This window comes from Camelus bactrianus, chromosome 10 (assembly GCF_048773025.1).
Source record: "Camelus bactrianus isolate YW-2024 breed Bactrian camel chromosome 10, ASM4877302v1, whole genome shotgun sequence".
NCBI lineage: Eukaryota > Metazoa > Chordata > Mammalia > Artiodactyla > Camelidae > Camelus > Camelus bactrianus.
In genome coordinates, this window is record NC_133548.1 from 64125889 (window position 1) to 64147919 (window position 22031).

At 45.0% G+C, this 22031-nt stretch overlaps 1 protein-coding gene across 10 annotated transcripts in view; it reads left to right on the forward strand.

Moving 5' to 3' along the window:
* Window positions 1-22031, forward strand: part of AMOTL1 (angiomotin like 1) — a 164264-nt gene that overhangs the window by 78317 nt on the left and 63916 nt on the right. For 9 of the 10 annotated variants that reach the window (XM_074372891.1, XM_074372898.1, XM_074372892.1 and 6 more), the window contains 2 exons: window positions 12371-12520; window positions 17336-18263. In XM_074372891.1, coding sequence (XP_074228992.1) covers window positions 12371-12520; window positions 17336-18263 — 1078 coding nt within the window. Of the gene's footprint in view, window positions 1-12112; window positions 12192-12370; window positions 12521-17335; window positions 18264-22031 lie in introns of those variants that run through there. The other variant, XM_074372893.1, reaches the window with a different exon arrangement.

Sequence of the window (22031 nt, forward strand, 5' to 3'; positions counted from 1 at the left end):
CCTAATTCTCAGAGATGTGAGAATTACCTGAGATAATATTTGCATCATGTCATGTTCAGTAATGTTACTTTTTGTGCCTTCTTCCCTATAATTAGATGGTTACTTCTCTCATATGATTTGATGGCCTGGTTGGCTATGTGATGTCTGAGTTACAGATTTAGAAGTATTTGTCATGTGATATGGTAGGCAGTTTCCCCTGTTTTCCCTCATCATGTTGAATTAGATTTTTTTTTTTTTGAGGGGTAGGTAATTAGGTCTTTCTCTCTCTTTCTTTCTCTCTTTCTTTCTTCTTTCTAGTGGAGGTATGGGGGATTGAACCCAGGACCTTGTGCATGCTAAGCACACACTCTACCACTGAGCCATACCCTCTGCCCCTACTGTATCTTTATAACAATATTTTAGATGTAACTTAAATAGCTATATTTCCTTACCAGTCATTCAGGTTAGTAATTATGAAATATAGGGCATTACCACTATAGACTTCAAATCTGAATTTATTAAAAGTTAACATATTTAGGGCGATGGGTACAGCTCAGTGGTAGAGTGCATGCTTAGCATGCATGAGGTCCTGGATTCAATCCCCAATACCTCCAAAAAAAAAAAAAGTAACAAATTTACACAAAGGATTCTGCACTTTAAAGAAGTCACTGCAGGTTGGCTGGCTGGTTGGTTTTAGAAAAAGTTGTCTCCTTTAACTTTTCATCATTATTTGGATTAATCAAATCTGACATGTTTTGGCTTAAGATGTGATCTGTTTACAAAATTTCAGTTTGTCATACCTTTTCAGTGCATGAGTTGTATGAGATCTTACATGGCAGAGAGGAATTGCAAGCTTCCCAAACCCGGCTCTGCATTCAAATCAACCATGAAGTGTGGCCAAAAAAATTCATGTCTGGTCCACACTTGTGGCGATCCTCATGTTACAGGTCTGGTGTCGGGGCTTGGAGGTGACATTTCTAACACGTTCCATGGATGACTCTGACACGCTGCAGGCTTTGGGATTCATTGTTAAAGTAGAGAGACACCATCATGAAAGTACTATGTGGTCACATGGAAGAGTGGGAAGGGTGGCTTCATCTGTTGCCTTGGTGTTGGTGATTGGCAGGCAGTGTGCTCTTATTTTTTCTTTTTAAACTCAATAAAATAATTTTTATTGAAATATAGCTGGTAGAGTGTGCTCTTATTCCTTGAAGCTTTTGTAAGAAATAACTCAAGCAAAATAGTTCTGGATCCTTCTGTGCCTCGTATATGCAGGCACATAGGGAAGGAAGGAAACGTTCCCAGAGCCTTTCCCCATTATCCACAAGCAAGAGCATTTCATTAAAACTCCTCTAATATTAATGCAAGGAATTTGGTGGGAAAAGAGGGTTTAGAATTAAGTGTGCATTATTGAGGGATCTGGGGAAGGGAGATGAGTAAAAGGGCTTTGCTTTCGGAGAGGCTGAGGGGCTCTGCTGCTGCCTAGCGTTGTGGCTCTGGGCATGACGTGCCCGCCATGAGCCTTTATCTCTGTCTATAAAATGGGAATAGGGTGATGATAATTAAATACAATAATTTTTGTATCATCCCTGTACTTAATAGGCCCTCAGTATATGGTAGCTCCTGCTATTATTAATTATAGTCTTATTACTAAAGGGATGTTTAATTTCTTGGGTGATATTGGTTGATTTAGATTGTGTAGTTTGGCTTAAATGACTTCATGAGCCGATACTGACTTATGAGGTGGGTGAGTGTGCTAAGAAGAAATTGCAGAGACTAACTACAATATATAAAATAGATAAACAACAGGTTTCTTCTGTAGAGCACAGGGAACTATATTCAGTACCTTGCAGTAACCTATAATGAAAAAGAATATGAAAAGGAATATATGTGCGTATATGTATGACTGAACTATTATGCTGTACACCAGAAATTGACACAACATTGTAAACTGACTAGACTTCAGTTGAAAAAAAAAAAAGAAGGAGAAGAAGAAGAAATGTACTTGCTTCCCGAGAGTCCCAGCCCCTGTGAGATGCTGCTGCCTGGCCGACCTCGCGGTGTCACTCAGCTGCAACAACCCGGGCTCAGAGGCCAGAGGCGTCTGATGAGCGGCTCCCCTCTCTCTGCAGTGTGGGTGAGCGAGGGAGCTTTGAGGAGCACAGCTGCATTCATGTTGGCGTTCTAGGTCTTGGGGTTTATTTTAAGGTTTTTCATCCTGTTTGTTTTCCTTTGTTCAAAAAACATTAAGTGCTTACTGTCTGCATTCCATGATGGAGACACGTTTAAGCAGTGGCGCTCACATGCTGGTAATATTTTTTCTCCCCCAGTGGGAATGTAATGTGACCAGGGCACCCGAAAGAATACCTCTGTGGTCCTGAGATAGGTATGAACAAGCAGACTATGTTTAAAGGTTATTTACATTTCAGTTATTTAATGAATATGGGGCTTATTTATTAAATTTATCAGAGTACGTAAGTTCTAGAGATCTATTACACAGCATAGTGCCTAGAGCTAACAGTGCTGTATTGTATACTTAAAATTTGCTAAGGAGATAGATCTTAAGATTTAAAAAAATTTTTTTTAAATTATAGTTGATTTACAGTTTTGCGTTACTTTCTGGTGTACAGCATAGTGATTCAGTTATATGTGTGTATATATATATTCTTTGTCATTATAGGTTATTTCAAGATATTGAATATAGTTCCCTGTGCTATATATAGTAGGACTTGCTGTTTATCTATTTTATATATAGTGGTGTGTATCTGTTAATCCCAAACTCCTAATTTATCCCTCCCTCATCCCCTTTCACCTCTGGTAACCATTAGTTTGTTTTCTATGTCTATGAGCCTGTTTCTGTTTTGTAAATAAGTTCATTAGTATCATTTTTTTTTTTAAGATTTCACATATAAGTGATACCATATGATACTTATCTTTGTCTGACTTACTTAGTATGATAATCTCTAGGTCCATCTATGTTGCTGCAAATGGTGTTATTTTATTCTTTTCACGGCTCAGTACTATTGTTAAGATCTTAACACATGCGCACAATTGCAGGCACACACAATTAAGGGGGTGGGAGGAAGCTTTGGGAGGTGATGGATATGTCTGTGGCCTTGATGGTGGTGATGGTTTCATGGTATATACTTATCCTCAAACTCATTCAGTTGTATACACTAAATTTGTGCAGCTTTTTACGTACTGCAATAAAGTGGTGTAGAAGAAAAGCTTACCTGGGGAAAGGAATCTCCGGAGTCCAGGTACTTCTAGTTGTAGATAAGTTAGACACCAGATACATCGCTGTGAAGGATGAATTATGATGTTATGTGCAATTGGAGTCAAGATATTTGCATAGCCTTTCGATTTGATGTTAAAATCCAAATTTAAAAGGTGACTTCTTCTTTGTGATAAGGTCCCTTTGTTCTGGCTACTGTCATGGTGTACTGCCTGTGACTCTGGACTGAGATGATTCCTTTTGTTTTTTTCTGATATGTACGTGGACACCTGCAGAAGTCTGATGACTCTGCTCCTGTTCCCAGACCTGTAAGGACATACAAACCCAGGGCTGCCTTTAGGGCACAGACCCCGGGCTCTGGGCCTGTGGGGGTGGGGGTTGAGTGGGACCAAAGAGCACCTGCCTCTAAATATGAGTTTATGAGTTTGTGTTCAAGCTACAGACTTCCCGTGATGTTGTTACCTCTAGTGTGTACAAAGCTCCTGCAGGATTTGGATCACAGCATACTTGTAATTAACCTGTTTTAGCACTAGATGGCTTTCTCCCCCCCCCCCCCCCGAGTAGCTTTTACCAAGCCTCCATCTCCTGAGTAGTTTGAAAGAAACAAACTCACCTTTGAGTTAAGTGCTGTAGAATTAAGAATATGTTTATAACTAGTTATTTAAAAATGTATCTTAATTCCATTAACGTAGATTTATTGAGTGCCCATTATGTGCTGGAAACTGCTCAGGACTGAATCATTGATTCAAAAAATATGCACTGAGCATCTCCTTTGATCTTATTTCTGCTAGACACTGGAGATGCAGAGGTAAATAAGACACGGTCCCTGCTGTTAATCAGCTTATGAGTTAATGAGGGGGAGGAAGCAAAAACCAAATTCACAGGCAGTTTAGTATGTCGTGGCATAAATGTGCCTGCATGCGATGGGAGCACAGGTGAGTGGCATAAAAAATTGGGGGCGGAGGGGCAGATGATTTCCTGGAGGAAGTGGTGCGAGCGTAGAGCTTCCAGACGTTCGGATAGTCAGTGTATATATTTTAGCATTTAGTGGATGCCAAAGTAAGAATTTCCTTTACTGATACGGGGAGGAAGGCCTTCCAAATAGAGGAAACTTTGAGGGGACTGCAAGAATTTCTCTAGGGTTTGTGCAAAAGATATTTGGGACAACAGATACCAGTTACTGTAACTCAAAGCAGAGCATGCTAAGTCACATAGTACTTAAGATACGAACAATGTTGTTTTCTTAGAATAGGGGTCAGAACAATTAATTTTTTTCTATAAAGTAAGTCTCTATCTATTAGAAGTTCTCAGTGGTAAGCAGAACCAAGTAACTCTGGCTAACTTAAGCAAAAGAGGAATTTATTGGACGTATGTCGGGCAACTCACATATTAACGGGAAGGCACAGAAAATGGGCAGGAATCTAGGTGAAGATCTACCGGGAACCCAGCTACAGGTAGGCTTCTTGTCTAGTGAGGATGGGGGCCACCATGGACACCAGTGCTGCTCCTGGACTCCTGGGGATATTGTTACCACAGATAATTTATCAACACCCTTTGTTTTTGTGTCATTTCCTCAAGATTCAGAACGTTCGGTTGGAACATGAGTTGTCTGAGTCAAGGTCCTCCTAACTGCTAGAACAGGGAGGGGAGGGGACCTTTTGGCTTCTGTAACAGCGGGTAGACCCAGCCCCCCAGGCTTACACAGTGACTTCCGGGTTCTCCAACACTCTCAGTATTTAATTAGAGGTGATTTCCTGACTGTCAGGAAAATGGTAGGTAGTAGTTGAAAGTTGAACCACCTAAGTTCTTTTCCTTTTCTGCAGTGTTAGGAAAATAATGTGCTAGCACATTTATCTATTTATTTTTATTAAAGTGTAGTTGATTTACAATGTTGTGTTAGTTTCTGATGTACAGCAAAGTGATTCAGTAATGTTCTTTTTCATATTCTTTTCCAGTATAGTTTATTGTAGGCTATTGACTATAGTTCCCTGTGCTATCTAGTAGGACCTTGTTGTTGATCTATTTTGTATATAGTATCTGCTAATCCCAAAGTCTTAATTTTTTCCCTCCCCCACTTTCCCCTTTGGTAACCATAAGTTTGTTTTCTATGTTTATGAGTCTGTTTCTGTTTTGTAAATAAGTTCTTTTGTATCATTTTAGATTCCATGTATAAATGATGTCATGTGGTATTTGTCTTTCTCTGTCTGACTTACTTCATTTAGTATGATAATCTCTAGGTCCATCCATGTTACGCAAATGGCACTATTTCATTCTTTTTTTATGGCTGAGTAGTATTCCATTGTATATATGTACCACAACTTCTTTATCCAGTCATCTATCGATGGACATTTAGGTTACTTCCATGTCTTGGCTATTGTAAATGGTGCTGCTATGAACATTGGGGTTCATGAATCTTCTCAAATTAGAGTTTTCTCTAGTTATATGCTCAGGAGTGGGACAACTGGATCATGTGATAACTCTATAGTGCTTTTAAAAACTCTCTTAAATACTGGATTCTGGGTCTGTAGATACAGCTTCATCCTCCTCCTTACCCATATCCATGCTCCAATGAATTCTCCATCCCTTAAAGAGATCAAATGCGTTTGTGACTCAGTCCTTGTGCTTCTCCTTTGCCTTGTTAGACTGTCTTCCTCACTAGCACCCTCTCCTCACCCTAGAGCAGATTAACGTCCTCCTCCTTTTCCCCGGTACTGCTCACGAGTCTCTTTCGCCTTTTCATTTTAGCTCTGAATCACCTCCATCAATCAACAAGTAGTAATAAATGACTCCTGAGCTCCCAGAGCTTTGTGTCCCTTTAACAGTGCACTTACGCTGTTCGGTGAAATTTGGGTGGTTGTGTTCCCATTGCCTCCAGAACCAAATCCTCATATCCTGCGGCCAAGGACGGTCTTCCTCATTACTCTGTTATTTACAGCTCCCAGTATAGCGCCCTGTTGAACCTAGTTGTTACTTTAAAGTTTAAGCGTATGTGCGCACTGATAATCTCTCAGAGATGTTTCTAAACAAGCATTACAGAATTAAACTTCACACAACTTTAGGTAAAGTTACTCATCACAAATTTCACTTTGAGAGAGTCCGCATGAAATAGGGACTGGTGTATAGATTTTACTTGTTTTCTAAATAGGTGAATTGATCCGAGGATTTGAATTCAGGTTCGGTGCCCAGGAGGACCACATCATGTAGAGGCTGGGAATTTTAAAAACCTTACCTGCTCCCACCCCCTCCCCTCCCCCATCTTGGGTTTCAAATGATGGCTCCTTGGGGGACAGTGAGTGAGAAGGCGTATTCAGCGGTGCGCCTACAGTTTGCTGTTAGAGATTCCTGTTTCCTTTTTAAATGTGTGTGCTGCGTGCAGGTGTTCACAGAGGAGGGTCCCGAGACCTGTCTGCTTCCTTCAGGCCTCGGGGTCCTGAGTGAGGGAGCTGGGGGAACAGACCAGCCCTTACTTTTCAGGTAGTAGTGGTGAGATCTCCGGGCTCCTTCTAAGCGCTGTTTCTAGGGCATCTGTCTCCCTGAGCAGAGTATTCTGTTCCCCGGAGACACCTCCAGTTCTGCCAGAATCAGCAGGCTTGGGTTACTTACATTTAACTTGGAGCCCTCTTGTACTCTCAGCAAATTCCTTAGCTCTCTGAAAGGAAAGGTGAAGCCACAGAATTATTTGTTGCTGTGGTTAAAATCTCTGTTATCAAGTTATAGGAGGTTATTCCGATCTCTACAGTGGACTTGTCTTTAAAGGCATCGGGAGGCTTTGGCTCCTGTGGAACTGGCAGGAAGTTTTGCACTTCGGCGCAGTGACAGCTGGGAATTTCGCAGTTGAGCGGGGGCTTTGAGCCTGCAGACCCTGGAGCACCACTGTCAGCTGCAGCAGGGACAGCGAGTGCTCCCTCATCTTAGGGAACTGAGGGGTCCAGGGAATCCCCGGGAACTCTCCGAGACTCGCTTTTTGGGGACCTTTTCTTTTAACTTGGTGGTGAGACCATCCCAGTAGAAATGCTGAGTTCTCCATCAGTCAGCAGGTAGCATCCAGCAGAGAGCACATATGTACAGAAAGTAGCAAGTACATGGATGGTGCCTGTCTTCAGGCTCCGCGGGGAAGTAGCACCCGCCTGTATTAAGTGACGACTGCATACTACTAGGCAGTCAATGTTAAGTGCTAAGTGTGCTTTTCAGATCATCATTGCTGTGGCCCTTGAGAGAAGGAAGGCCAGTGCGGGGTGGGGGAGGGTGTTCTAGGGGAGGTGAACCTGAGGAGGTAAATCTGCTGGGGTGAATTTTAAAGGACCCGGGGAGGGGAGTGTGAAGCTAGCGGACAGCATTCCCAGCGGGGGCTTGGAGAATGAGGGCGGCATGTTCACGGGATGCTGGGATGCTGAGGGGACCAGCGAGACTGTTGACAGGTAAAGGAGGGGTCTGATTGTACACAGCCCTAAAGCCAAACAGAATTTGAACTTGAAGCTATAGCCAAAATGGTGATGTGCAAGGGACTGGCGTCATTGGAAGTGGAGTTCAACACCTGGTGGCTCCCAGTTGTGTGAGTGTTGGGTGATAGCGGCCTGACAGTTTGAATGTCCTCTGGTATTTACACCTGAAGGAGACTTCCGAGCCTGCGATGGTGGTCTGTTTATGGATTCAGGATCTGATCTCAGGGAATGAACTCGTTGTGAAGCGATGAGCAGGTGACCTGCCGTGCCTCGTGCCTCCCCCAGGAAGCCCACTTCATTTTACCTCAATTCATTTCTCCTTCAGCCATGAGGCCGTCGTTACTGCTCCTATGGAGTGAGGAGAAAAGTCTCATTCAGGATCACTTTCCCTAAAGGCGTCTGGACAGTGACAAAGAAAGTAAGAGCGTAAAACCATCATGAGAAGGAAGTTTTCGGTGCTTTGGGAGCCAGGCAGAAGCAGTCACACTCGTAAAGAGAGAAGCAAAGGATTCTTCGTGTGGACAAATGACATGCAGTTTTTGTAAAGAAAAAGGGACTATTCTTGGCGAAATGGGCCATCGTCAATATAAGACAGAAGCATCGAACCCTCAGTCTAGAATTTTAGAATTTCACCCTCTGCTGAGTTCAGCACAAACAGATGTCTCCCTTTCCTTCAGGCGGGAGTCCTAAGGGGCTGCGCGCCCCCTGCTCAGAGGGAGACCCTGGGCTGGTTTTCTGTTGCTTCTCCCACTCTCCCCACGCCGACTAAATCTGTGTCAGCCACGGGCCTCAGATGAAGGTCTGGTTTGAAAGTAGGTGACTGCAAGTTACTAAGTCAAGAGCGCCTTCCGCGGAAATTATCTTTGCAAAGCCGTGAGAGGCGACTCCATGTACAGATTACACAGTGTTGAGCCGGCAGAATCCTTGGTTGGCCGTGGACTCCCCTAAAAACCGGCATTGTCACTTAGGTCCTGGGCCCAAGCCAGGCCTTGCGGTGCTGACAGAGTAGGGGTGGTATCCTGGGGTCCCCTGTGGTTTCTCACAGCTTGTGCCTCCGGGGATGGAGAAGTGCTAACGAGGAACAGCATTTCTGCTCATGTCAGATGCTGATGCCCAGTTTTTTAATTTCAGATACCCTAGACCCTGTTGGTGAGATTAGGTACCCTGCATTTTGCATAAGAAAATAGACTCGGTGCTACCGGAGTGCCTGATGAAGACCCTGAGCTCAAATAAGAAAGGGAGAGATTAGGTGCAGGTGGGACTGGGGATGGAGCCACGCGTCCGTCTTTGCTGCAGAGCCCAGGACTCTCATGTGGATGCTGAGATGCCTGTTACTGTCATTTTACCTTGGCTTCCAGGTGAGGGAGCTGGAAGTGAAAGGTTCCCTTAGGGTGTGGCAGGGCTGGGGTGGCGCACATGGTTGTCTCTTGCCTTAGTGAAGTGTTGATACCTGGGCCTGTCTGTCTGCAATTCTTTTTTTTTTTTTTTTTAACACAAGCATTTATTTCTTGCTGATATTAAGTCCTCTTGGAGGGAGCAGGTGCAGGGGTATATGTGGGTCCTCTGATCGTTCAGGGATATAGCCTGATGGATACTCTGTCATCTTCAATACAGGGCTCCCATGCTTGCTTTAAGCATCAGCACGTGGCCACCCAAGAGGGGAGGAGAGTACGATTCATCTGTGAGAGGGTTTTATGAGCCAGTCCTAGAAGTAGCACATATCTTTTCTGATAACCTTCAGAACTCAGTTATACAATCAAACTTTTCTACGCATGAGGCTGGGAAAAGTAGATTCTGTGTGTCCCCAGGAAGACTAGAGAAAGGGGTTTGGTGAACACATAGCAAATCTCTGTCACAGTCCCAGTGTCTAAGAACAAATACAGTGTCATCTTTTTCCCTTGCATAGAAGCACCTCCTCCCCTCTCCAAAGATTTCTTCCATCTCTAAATTGCAACGTCTGTTCTGACCGTCTGCACAGCCAGCCTTGGCCCCTCACCTCGGAGGAGAGGGGGCAGCAGTGGGAAAAGATCTCATGGTCGGTGTGCAGGCCGCCAGGTCTTAAATGACTATTGATGTGGAGCTGGGTGTCCTGTCCTTCAGTCTGCACAGGCGTGTGTGTGAAGCGTGTTAGCTCTTTCTTAACACTGAGGTCTATAGAAGAAAGGGTGAAAGGCGGGCACATCTTTGGTGCCCTCTGTGCTCAGCCCCTGCCCGCCTTCAAGCCCTGTCCTCTGCGGCTGGAGCCCTTGAGCGGACTCTCACTTGGCAGGCTGTTGGTGCCCTGGTGCCCTGGTGACTCGGAGTGGCTTAGTGCCGGGCTCTTAGCTGGGCCCCGTGTTGAAAGCATGTATCTATACACACACACGTGCCCTGCACATTCCTTTATAAACCCATACATATGTAGTCACATACGTTGTTTTTTGGGGCAAGATTTCTTTTTTAATTACTGTTTTAGTTTGAAATGATTATAGACTTACCGTAAGTTTAAGAAGAAGAACAAAGAGGCTCCGAGTACTCTTCACCCTGTACCACCCCCGCCCCCAATGGTAGCATCTTCGTGACTATGACAAAACCAGGAAATCGACATTGGTACGATCCACAAATCTTACTCAGATTTTGCCAGTTTCATATGTGCTTATGTGTTATACACGTATGTTCTTAGGCCTCAAGGTTATTGGCAGTTTATTCTCTGTTATCACTTGAAAATTTTAGTCACATGACTAGACGGTGTGACCTGAAGCAGTCATATGCTGGCACGTGCCATTTGTGACCCACATCTACAGTCAGAGAACACCACACTTTCTCCACTGAAGTGTGTGGGTTCTCAGCTCCTGCCTGACTCTGATTTGGTGGGGGAGCGGCTGAGGATGCAGGAGGTGTGTTTGTGGGTTTTTTGTTTGTTTCTTTTCTTGTGTGTACTGTTCTCCCACTAGCTTGGGGCTTCTCAGCGCTGACTGCATGTTGGAATCATACAAGTTGCTTTATAAAATCAGGATGCCTGGGCCCTGTCCCAGGGATTCTGACTGACCAGGTCTGGGTGAGGCAGGGGTACTGGCGTTGTCAAAGCTCCTAGGTGATGCTACCGGGTGGCCAAGGTTGCACTGTGCGTCTCTCCAACTTTCCACTGAAATTTTCCACCTGCCCAAAGCAGACGCCGGGCCAGGATCTGCCTTTGGATCCAGGTCGTCAATGACTCCTCATTTTAGCCTGAGACTTTTAGGTTTATAAATGTAGACAGTGAGGGCCAGAAAAGGCTGCATTTCTTTCCTGGGTAGTCCTTGCAGGTTGGCCAAAAAGAGAACACGGACAGATACTGTCACAGGCGCTGGAACTGTGATTTAGTATGCCATTCATACTTGTTTATATTCATCCTTAAGATCTAAGTCACAACTACATGATTTATTTTAATGTTCTAAGGTAAATATCCTAGTTGTTAAAAATTTTTTTCTTTTTCTCTCTAGCCCAGACGTGCCTATGAGACATGTGAGCACACATACAAATAATATTTCAGGGGTAGAGGTGAAGAAACTGAGAAAGAAGATGAATAAATCCCCATCACAGCCTCACAGAGCAATTAGTTGCTTCCTACTAGCTTTGGCCTTATGGGGGCTGGGCAGATAACAATCCTGGCAGGAAATTTCAGATGATCTGTTTGAAGTGATGGCTGAAAAACATTATTTGTCTTCTAATGGGATTGTCATTTTTGCTTTGTTTTCTTTATGTTTTTGTGTTTTGTTTTGTTTTGATGGACTCCCTGGGAATTGAACCCGGTACCTCGCTCGTGCTAATCATGGTGTCTCCCACTGAGCTATACCCACCTTCCCCAAATGGGATTATCTTTGGGGCCGGGATTTTAATAATAATACTAAAAAAAAAATAGCACGACTCTTTCCTCAGAGTCAGTGAAGTTACTTTTGCCAAAAAGAGGCTTCCACGTGGAGCCCAGGCAGACCTCAGTGCAGAGAGGACAGGCAGCCCAGATCCATCACGCGGGGTGTTCCCGCGACGCTGTATGGGCCGCATCAGTGCACTGTCGTGGTATCCTGTGTTCAGTGGCTGTACGGTTGTCACGTTGAATTGGAACAGGAGGCACACGACGGTGTGTGTGTGACGCAGGTACCCTGGAGCTGAAAGGCTGGTGCTTGGCAGAGGGAACCCATGACCCAGGCTCGCATTGCCACTCGAGGGTCAGAGACCATAGAGCGGGGCTGCGTGCCCTGGGCCCGGCTGGGACGGGCTCCCGCTAACACGTGGTCTGGCCAAATGACCAGCCTTCTCTGTATCTTCCCTATATTCCAAGAGACAGCTGCTCTTCCCATTTTAGTTTTCCTTTTCTGGCCTCCCTGTCCCCCCCACCCCCCTCACACTTTCCGTGCCCCTACCTTGACCTTCCAGAACCTGGTGACTCGTCCGCGTCCACAGGCGACTTGATTTCTGTCTCTGCCGCCGCCCTTGGCAGTGGGTTGTGTGAATGCGTCCCTGCTTTCGCTCAGTGTGTCTTGAAAATTGTTATTGTGACCTCCCGGGTCATTCTGGTGGGTGGCTAGACTTGTGATGATGCTGAATAGTAACTTTGGAATTTTATGAATCAAAAAGACAGAGCTTCCCCTGCCAGTGGAAATTTGTGTGGGAGAAAGCCTGGTGTGAGTCAGGCAGGGAGGAGGGCCAGGACGATGTTATTGACACTAATATGCACTTTGCTTTTTGCCCCCAGGTCCCCCTTCTGCCTGTTACAGCCCCAGTAGCCCCGTCCAGATTCTGGAAGACCCCAACTACTTTTTCGCAGACTTTCAGCCCTATTCCGGGAGGCATGAAGCATCTCCTTTGACGGTGGAGGCAAACAGTAACATCAGGGAAAAAGCTGGTAAGTTATTCTACTGGCACTTGCGTTGGAAAAGCAGAACAATCTTATGTTTCTCGTTTTTAGCTCTTTTGCTTAATTTTTTCTCTGTCCTCGTTTTAAAAAATCGCATGTTGGATTATTGGTTGTCTCTTCATTGGTAGGTGCCTTATTTTTTTGTGCCAAAGTGTTGATAGAATATTTTATTCTAATATGTGACTCAGTGGAGAGAGTTCCTAAGTATCTAGGAACTTCAGAATTATACCATTTATTTCCTAATTTTTCTCTAGTTCCTAAATATTCTGCTGTACCTTCCCAGAATCTTGCATTTCTTTTTTTTCTTTTCTGCTTTCACTTTTACCTCCTTTTGCAAATCATTCAGAAATTCAGAGAAATTCAAAACTACAGTAGGGAAGGAACTGCCTCCTTTGTAAAAACTTCCTGCCTGTTTTTGAGGCCTTTTGAGTTTGGTGAAACCATGAAGGAATAAACCACTTTAAGGAACGATCTCAAGGTTCTTGCCCAATGTGCTTACGAAAAGGGAATTGAATAGTGTTCATGCTTGGTGAGACCCCATTCCTTTTTTATTATTCATCCCCTCAAATCATTTTCCTTTGGAAATATATTTTTATTTGAATTTGTATTTGTTTATTTTAAAGTGTGGATTTTTATTTGCATTTGCTTTGTTTCCTTAAGCCCTGAGGGTAAGGACTGTCCTCGTCACTCTCTTAACCCCCGCTCCTCTCAGAATGCCTGAATGTAACAGGTTGGCACTTGGTATTTGCGGACTGAGTGATGGCCCAACTCAACCCACACTGATAACTTTATTCCTTGCGTTCTTCCCTGCTTATTATAGTTTTTGGCAGTTTCATCTTGTGTGGCTTTTCAGTGATCTGTTTTTGTTGTTTAAAAATTTGTATTGTTGAACTTTGGTTTTATATTTCAGCTACCATAAACATTCTCTGAAGGTGAGGGCAAAGTTTGAATTTCCTCCATGTGGCATCTTGTGATGCAGATCTGAAGCCCGACTGTTATATAGAGGAGAGAGGTTCAGAGAAGCCAAGTAATTTGCCTGAGGTCACAGAGGTGTGATTTGGCAGTAGATCAGAGTTGAGCTTCAGGAACCAGTCTATAAAGTTCTTTACTCAACAGTTCTGTCCTGAATGCCTTCTGTGTAACGGGGTGGTGTTCTAGGCACTGGGATTTAACAGGTAAAACTCTGTTCTCTGGTGCTTGAATTCTAGAAGAGGAAGACAGATGATAAATACAGTGTTGATTGAAAGGAGAAGAAGCCAGAAGTAAAAGCTATTAGGCTGTTCAGGACATTTAAGCAACTGGCTAGGAGAGCTGGAACCCAGGGAGTGGGTGAAGGCATGGACGTTGGGGCTGCAGTCTTTGCTGTTACAGAGACACTAAAAATGTCATCTACCAGCACCTTTTCTCATATTTTAATACCAAAAAAGAGTAAGAGGGAGGTAATCCTGGAGAGCAGCCCTTGCCAAAAAAGGACAGTAACCCCAATAACACATCTCTGTGTGTCTACACATACACATGTGTGAGTGTATGTGTATCTATGTATCTAGCGAGCATATCACACCACCTTTATTTTTTTCTCGTTTTACTGAAAAACTAGCTTGGCACTTGATTAAATGTAGGGAGCGAAGGAGACAAAAGGGTCAAAATTGAATGTGAAATTTCTACCTGGATGTCTCTTAGGATAAGGATGCCATTTTTGGGAAAAAATAAAGGCAGCCTTGGGGAAGAAGGATGGTTTGGGGGGAAATGATGTGTTCTGTGTATGAATGAAAACACAAAACTGTCATTGCACGGAATTGTAGAGTTGAAGTCTCTTAGAGATGGGCTAGCTCAATTCTCTCAATTTACAGGTGAGGGTATTGAGCTCAAAGAGAACAGGTGATTCGCTCAAGGGCTTGCCAGTAGTAAGTGGTAGAATTTTTATTATCCTAATGCTATAAATATTCTCAACATAATACTTCCTCGTACTATTGTGAAACGGGGTCAGTTTTACGGTTCATAGCACTCAGATCTTCTTTTACTGGTTAAATGTTTGACCCTCCGTACATGCAGGCACTGGGTCATGTGCTAGGGAGACCCCGATGAGGAGGCATGATCTTTGCCTTTAAGGAATTTAGAGTCTTGTATACATAAATAATTGCCTTCTACTGTGATCATCACTCTAGCGGAGACAGAACAGCGGAGCGTGGACAATGGAGAAGGAGGGCTCAAGCCTGCTGGGCTGCAGCAGGAAGGGTTTCACTGAGAAGGTTGCCTTGGAGCCATCATTCAGAGCAGGTCTAGGAATTTCCCAAGAAGATGTGGTGAGAGGCATCTTTCTAGGCAGAGGGACGGATGGGAGCGAAGTCCTGGAATCAAGAGAGAGCCGGCATGTCTGGAAACTGTATGTCCTTAGGTATTGCTGGAACTTGAACTTGAACTCCGAGGGGTTGCCAGTGAGGGGCCAGAGATGTCATGAGGTGTTGCTGGATAGATAAGCAGTCCCTGCTATGCCCTAAGATGGACTGTCAGCCTCATCCTGTAATTAATTGTTGAGGAATTTGGTGCAGGGCAGTGATATGATTAAGTTTTTCATTTTGAACAATCTTTCAGGGTAGTGTGGAAGACAGGCTGGAGTCTGAGGGGTGGGTTTGGAAGTGGGAAGGAGGCTAGTGTCAGAGAAATCGAGGAAGCTGTTGGAATGGTTTGGGTATGAGGCTTCAAGGGCCTGTAATGTGATTTCGTTGTGGAATGAGTTGGATCCTGGATCTGTCTTTTCATGCCTCTGTGACCTCGCTGATTTACCTTCTCCAAACCTCTGCTTTATCTGTAAGGTGAGGGAATTAATGCCTGCTTCATGCGATGATATATGGAATAAACTAAACAAATGAGAGAATTTAATACAGTACCTGGGATATTATATGCACTTTAAAGATGGTTCTTGTGGTTGTGTTGTGGTTATTAATAACGAACTCGGAGACTGGCATGGGAAGAAAGAGGAGAGTTGGAGTGATGTTTCATTTTCGGGGTGGAATTGACAGGCAGACAGTGTCTGGATGTTGGGGGTAACGGAGAGGAAGGAATTTGGGAAAACTCCCAGGCTTGGCAAAGAGTAGACAAGGTAGGGATACAAGGGTTGGGTGGGTGGGTGAGTCTCTTGAGGGGAGGAAGACATGTTGAGTCTGGAGGACCCACAGACCATCGGCTGGTGGTTATAGATGTGTGGGCCACGAGTCAGTACTTGCAGATGGACAGTGGATGTGATGAGGTTCTGTCGAGTGAGGGTGGAAGAGAACTCGGGGCCAAGCTGTGGGAAACACTAGCATTTAAGAGGCAGGTGGAGAAATGGGAGCCAGAAATGGAGTGTACAGAGAAGAAGCAGGATCCAGAACCAGGAGAGGGGGCAGCCTGGATGCCAAGTGAGGAGAGCATTTCAAGAAACAGGTGATTAGTCCCACTTCTGGGCACATATCCTGAGGAACCTCTAATTTGAAAAGATACACGTGCCCCAGTGTTCATAGCAGCACTATTTACAGTAGCCAAGACATGGAAACAACCCAAATGTCCATGGACAGATGACTAGATAAAGAAGTTGTGGTATATATATATATTTATACAATGGAATTCTACTCAGTCATAAAAAAGAATGCAACAATGCCATTTGCAGCAACATGGATGGACCTAGAGATTATCATACTGAGTGAAATGTCAGACAGAGAAAGACAAATATCATGATACCACTTATATGTGGAATCTAAAAAAAAAAAAAGATACAAATGAACTTACTTACAAAACAGAGACTCAGACATAGAAAAGAAACTTTGAGTTACCAAAGGGGAAAGGAGGAAGGAGGGATAAATTAGGAGTTTGGGATGAGCAGGTACAAACTATTATATATAAACTGGATAAACAAGGGCCTACTGGATAGCACAAGGTACTACATTTAATGTCTTGTAATAACCTATAATGAAAAAGAATATATATACACATATACGTATAACTGAATCATGATGCTGTATACCAGAAACTACCATGACACTGTAAATCAACTATACTTCAGTTAAAAAAAAAAAAAGTAGTGATCAGCATGCGAAATGCTTCAGAAAAGTTAAGCTGGCAAGTTCTCCCTGGGCTTGATTACTAATCAGAGCAGTGGGGAGGGCGGTGGATGGAGCATTTGGAAAGGGGAGATGGCAAGTGTAGATTGCTTTCTGAGAATAATCAGAAGAGGGGGGGAAGCAGGGGGAGGGTATAGCTCAAGTGGTAGAGTGGGTGCTTAGCATGCACAAGGTCCTGGGTTCAATCCCCAGTACCTTCAATTTAAAAAAATAATCAAATAAATAAACCTAATTGCCTCCCCCACCCCAGCCCCCAAAAAACACTAAAAAAAAAAAAAATGAATAAATAAGAAGAGGAGGAGGGAAGGAGAGAGACAGGGTGGCAGTTAGAGGTTTACATGGGGCTGTGAAAAGGTGGTTTCTTTTTGTTTGGTTTTGGTTTTTGCTTGTAATTTTTTTAAGATGGGAAAGACTTGGCTTGTTTATATGCTGAAGAGAAGGGGCCAGTTGGGAGCTTGAAGGGAAAGGAGGCCCTAAGGCCTGAGCAAGGTCAAGGAGGCAGCAGGAGGCGAGGGAAGGGAGCACAGGGGAGTCTCTTTGAATTGGAGAAAAGCTTCCCTGAGAAACCACAGGGTAAATGAGGGTGATGGTGTGTTTGAAATCTTTAAATGCCACTATCATTAGAAAGTTCCTTGTTCACCTCGTTCATCCAAACCTATGTTCCCGTGGAACAGCCTGATCTCTTTTTCCCGTGTTTATCTTCTAGTTGAGGATCCTCTTTGTAACTTCCACTCCCCGAACTTCCCGAGGATCTCAGAGGTGGAAATGAGAGGTTCCGAGGATGCGGCAGCTGGAACAGTGTTACAGCGGCTGATCCAGGAGCAACTGCGGTATGGCACCCCGACCGAGAACATGAACTTGCTGGCCATTCAGCACCAGGCCACAGGGAGTGCAGGACCAGCCCACCCCGCCAACAGCTTTTCTTCCACGGAAAACCTCACTCAAGAAGACCCACAAATGGTCTACCAGTCGGCACGCCAGGAGCCGCAGGGTCAGGAACACCAGGTGGACAATACGGTGATGGAGAAACAGGTCCGGTCCACGCAGCCCCAGCAGAACAACGAGGAGCTGCCCACGTACGAGGAGGCCAAAGCCCAGTCCCAGTTCTTCCGGGGGCAGCAGCCGCAGCCGCAGCCACAGCAGCAGGGGGTGGTGGGTCACGGTTACTACATGGCCGGGGGCCCCAGTCAGAAGGCCCGGACGGAGGGCAGGCCCACGGTGAACCGTGCCAACAGCGGACAGGCGCACAAAGACGAGGCGCTGAAGGAACTGAAGCAGGGCCACGTCCGCTCTCTCAGCGAGAGGATCATGCAGCTGTCGTTGGAGAGGAACGGTGCCAAGCAACACCTCCCTGGCTCAGGGAACGGAAAGGGGTTCAAGGCGGGAGGGGGGCCCTCCCCAGCCCAGCCTGCAGCTAAAGTGCTGGACCCCCGAGGTCCTCCACCCGAGTACCCCTTCAAGACCAAGCAGATGGTGTCCCCGGTCAGCAAGACCCAGGAGCATGGACTTTTCTACAGTGACCAGCACCCTGGGATGCTGCATGAGATGGCCAAGCCTTACCCTGCCCCGCAGCCTGCGAGGACAGAAGTGGCCGTCCTGAGGTACCAGCCACCCCCAGAGTACGGGGTAACGAGGTGATTATCAAGCCTAGAGAGTTTTTTAAAGCAATTTAAAATTTTTTTTATTGAAGTATAGTTGATGTATATTATGATATGTTACAGGTGTACAATATAGTGATTCATAATTTTTAAAGGTTATAGTCCATTTATAGTTATTATAAAATACTGATTATATTCCCCATGTTGTACAATATATCCTTATATCTTATTTTATACCTAATAGTTTGTATCTTTTAATCCACCACCATCTTGCCCTTACCCACTTCCCTTTCCCAACTGTAACCACTAATTTGTCCTGCCTCTAAGTCTGCTTCTTTTTTGTTATATTCACCAGTTTATTGTATTTTATAGATTCCACATATAAGTGTTATCATACATTATCTGTCTTTATCTGTCTGATTGATCTCACTTAGCATAATGCCCTCCAAGTCCACCCATGTTGCTGAAGATGGCAAAATTTCATTCTTTTTAGTGGCTGAGTAATATTCTATTATTTATAGACCACATCTTCTTTATCCATTTATCTGTTGGTGGACACTTAGGTTACTTCCATATCTTGGCAATTGTAAATAACACTGCTGTGAACATTGGGGTGTGTATCTTTTTGAATTAGTGTGCTTGTTTTTTTCAGATATATACCTAGGATTGGAATTGCTGGGTCATATGGTAGTTCTATTTTTAGTTTTTTTGAGGAACTTCTCTTCTGTTTTCCACAGTAAGCCTAGTGATTTAACGCATGCTTTTAGCACTCATTATTTTCAAGGCATGTTAGGTTTTTGTCATTGGTTTTTTTCTTGAGTGTAATATTTAATAAGCCACCTTTTGGCCAAAATACATAGAGTGAAACAGAACAAAGGGAAATTGGGGATTTTCTCCAAAGGTAACAGAAGGCAATTGGGGATTTGTGAGTTTAGGGGAGGGGCCCCTGTTGTTGGCCGTCCTTGGGAGCTCGGCCTAATGGCCTGGCAAAGCAGTGATTTTCCTGGCTGGCGTCGTGGAGAGTGTCCAAACTCCTGGAACATGTTATTACCATGGAGTTTTATAGTCGTTTTTCATTGTAGATTTCAAAGAAAAAGTAGTCTGAACCCTAAAACAGAGGACTTAAAGGGACCATAGAAATCATATAGTCCCACCACCGTATGCAGCAGATGAGAAACTGAAGCCCAGAGAGGTTAATAAGCCCCCACAATGCGCGACTCTGGGGCAGCTGGAGCTAGGCTCCAGTATCCTGACTGTCCAGATCTTTTTTTCTGCATTGCTGTAACTCCTCTTAAGACTGGCTGATGGATTCAACAACACTTACTGAGTGTGTGCTCTGTGCACCCTGTACTCGGTTCGGAGATAAAGATATGGCTCCTACCCTCAAGGTCCTTCCAGCCTTGTCTCAGGAGGAACCAGCATCTGAACAGATCCTTGCAGTGTGGCGTGCTCTTTTAGGATCGAAGTTTGCAGAGAATGTCAAGGGACCAGAGAGGGTGGTATGGCTCTCACTGGAGGGACTGGGGAGAGCTGCCCAGAGGAGGTGACATTTGAGTTGGGTCTTGAAGAACAAATGAGAGTTGCGGGGTAGAGGTGAAGTAGTAGGTACGACACAGTGGAATGCCATTCCTTTTCTTTTTGCGGGTGCCGGGATTTTATTTCCTTAGACAGAAAGTTTAGGAGGTTTTGTCCAGTATGAGCTACGGTAACGCAGAGCCCTGGTGGGGCAGGGTGGTTTGGAAGTGGCAAAAGGTGTGTTTGGACAGGAAAGTTGGTGAAGATCTTTGAGAATCATACTGAAGAGTTTAGAATTTATCTGTTATTAATTGGGAAAATCAGTGTTTTTAAGTGGAGACTATGTGGATGTTTAATAGGCTGACTTCAGTGGAGTGAAGGATGAATTAGAGGAAAGGGAGACTGGAGGCCATGAGGACCTCTAGGGACAGTTTCAACTGTCTGGATAAGAATTGGTGATGGTAGCTGAGGTTTAAGGCCATCGATATAGGGGAGCATCATGGGCTAAGAGAAATAGAATGGGCAGGATTTAATGACTGATCGGATAGGGAAGTTGAGGAATAATGGGGTAATTGGAAATAAGACAATTGGAAAACAAGGTCTCAGGAGAGAAATTGGGTCTGGAGATACAAATTTGGGAATTGTCAGCATTTAGACGTGCTGAACTTGCTCGAGGAGAGGTTGGAGCGCGAGCAGACAAGTGGCCGCTGCCTGTTAATGGATATGTCTTCGTTCTCACCCAGGGCTTTATTTATCTGTTTCAAATCGGAGCGGTTCCCCCACCCCCGGAACAACCCCCACGGCTGCCTGCAGAGCGTACCTTGGCTGAATGTCTTCCGCAAAGGGAGACCGAGCCTTGGCAGGGAGGGCTAGCTGGCCGACCTGCCCGTCACTTCCCAGCTGCTGACACGTTTCCCCACATTAGGTGGAGAATGTCAGCTGGGAGGTGCCGTCCCCACCTCCAGGCCTGAGACGGGCGGCAGCTTGTACTGTTTTTAAATTGAAATCTAGTCAGTTTACAGTGTTGTGTCAGTTTCTGGTGTACAGCATAACGTTTCAGCCATACACACACACACACGTTTCTTTTCATATTCTTTTTCATTGTAGATTACTACAAGATATTGAATATAGTTCCCTGTGCTATACAGTATGAACTTGTTGTTTATCTATTTGATATATAGTAGTTAGTATCTGCAAATCTTGAACTCCCAATTTATCCCTTCCCACCCCTTGCCCCCCAGGTAGGTAACCGTAAGTTTGTTTTCTTTGTCTGTGTGTGTTTCTGTTTTGTGAATAAAGAACTCGTATTTCTAAAGCAAGCACAGTCTGACCCCACTGGGAATTGAAGATGGGGTCTGGTGAGGGGGGTGCCTCTTGATTTTACTCTTTTATGACACCTTGAGCCCAGGAAAATTTAAACTTACAGGCTATCAGGTCTGAGGAGGAAGAAAATGAATCTTCAAATCTCTGGTATTAGCACCGCCTTGATTTACCCGAGTTGTTTAAAATCATCCATGGTGCTTATCCCAGAACCCTATCAGAGTTGGGTTTGTGGCGGTTCACGTTTTATCCTAATCATTTAATTCAGCCCCTTGAGTGTGATGGAAAGTGAAAGTCTCCCCAGACGACGCCTCCTTCCTTCTCCTCGGCTTCGCTCTTTGTTAAACGACAGTGTGTGAAGTGGGAGGTGCGACGTGAGAGGGAGACCCGGTCGGGGGGAGAGGGCAGCTCTTCCTGGAGGCTCCCCAGCTGTTTGCAGACGGGGTCACGTGTCTCAAAGTTGTGACGTCAGAAAGAAGAAAAGTGTGAGGGATCTGAGCCAACAGGCAGGCTTGGCAGCTGGGTTGACACGACACATCAGAATGTCCCAGAGGACGTAACAGACAGGCCATTGAGGCTGGGCCCAGCGCCATGGCTCGCCAGCGTGGCTCCAGCAGCCCAGCCTTTGGCTGCAGGGTAAGCATGGTCACATCCATGCCAGTCCTGCTTCAGACACATTCAGTGTGGCCTGAACCCCCAGGGTTGGGGCTGAAGCTCAGCAGTACGTGATGTTCAAGTTCTCTTCGACCCAAGAGGAGAGCAAGGCTCCTTTTAATGTCACTGACACATTCCCTGGTGCTTGCTGGGTTATCAGTTTGTCACTAACAGTGGTGGTTTGGGAAGCTGCAGGCTGTGGGCTGACACCTCACAGACTCCGAGACGCGGAGAGGCCTCTGACTGAGATCACGGGGTCCACGTCCTGGCCTCGTGCTGCAGAAACGGGCTGAGGGTGCTGTGAATGGTCAGTGC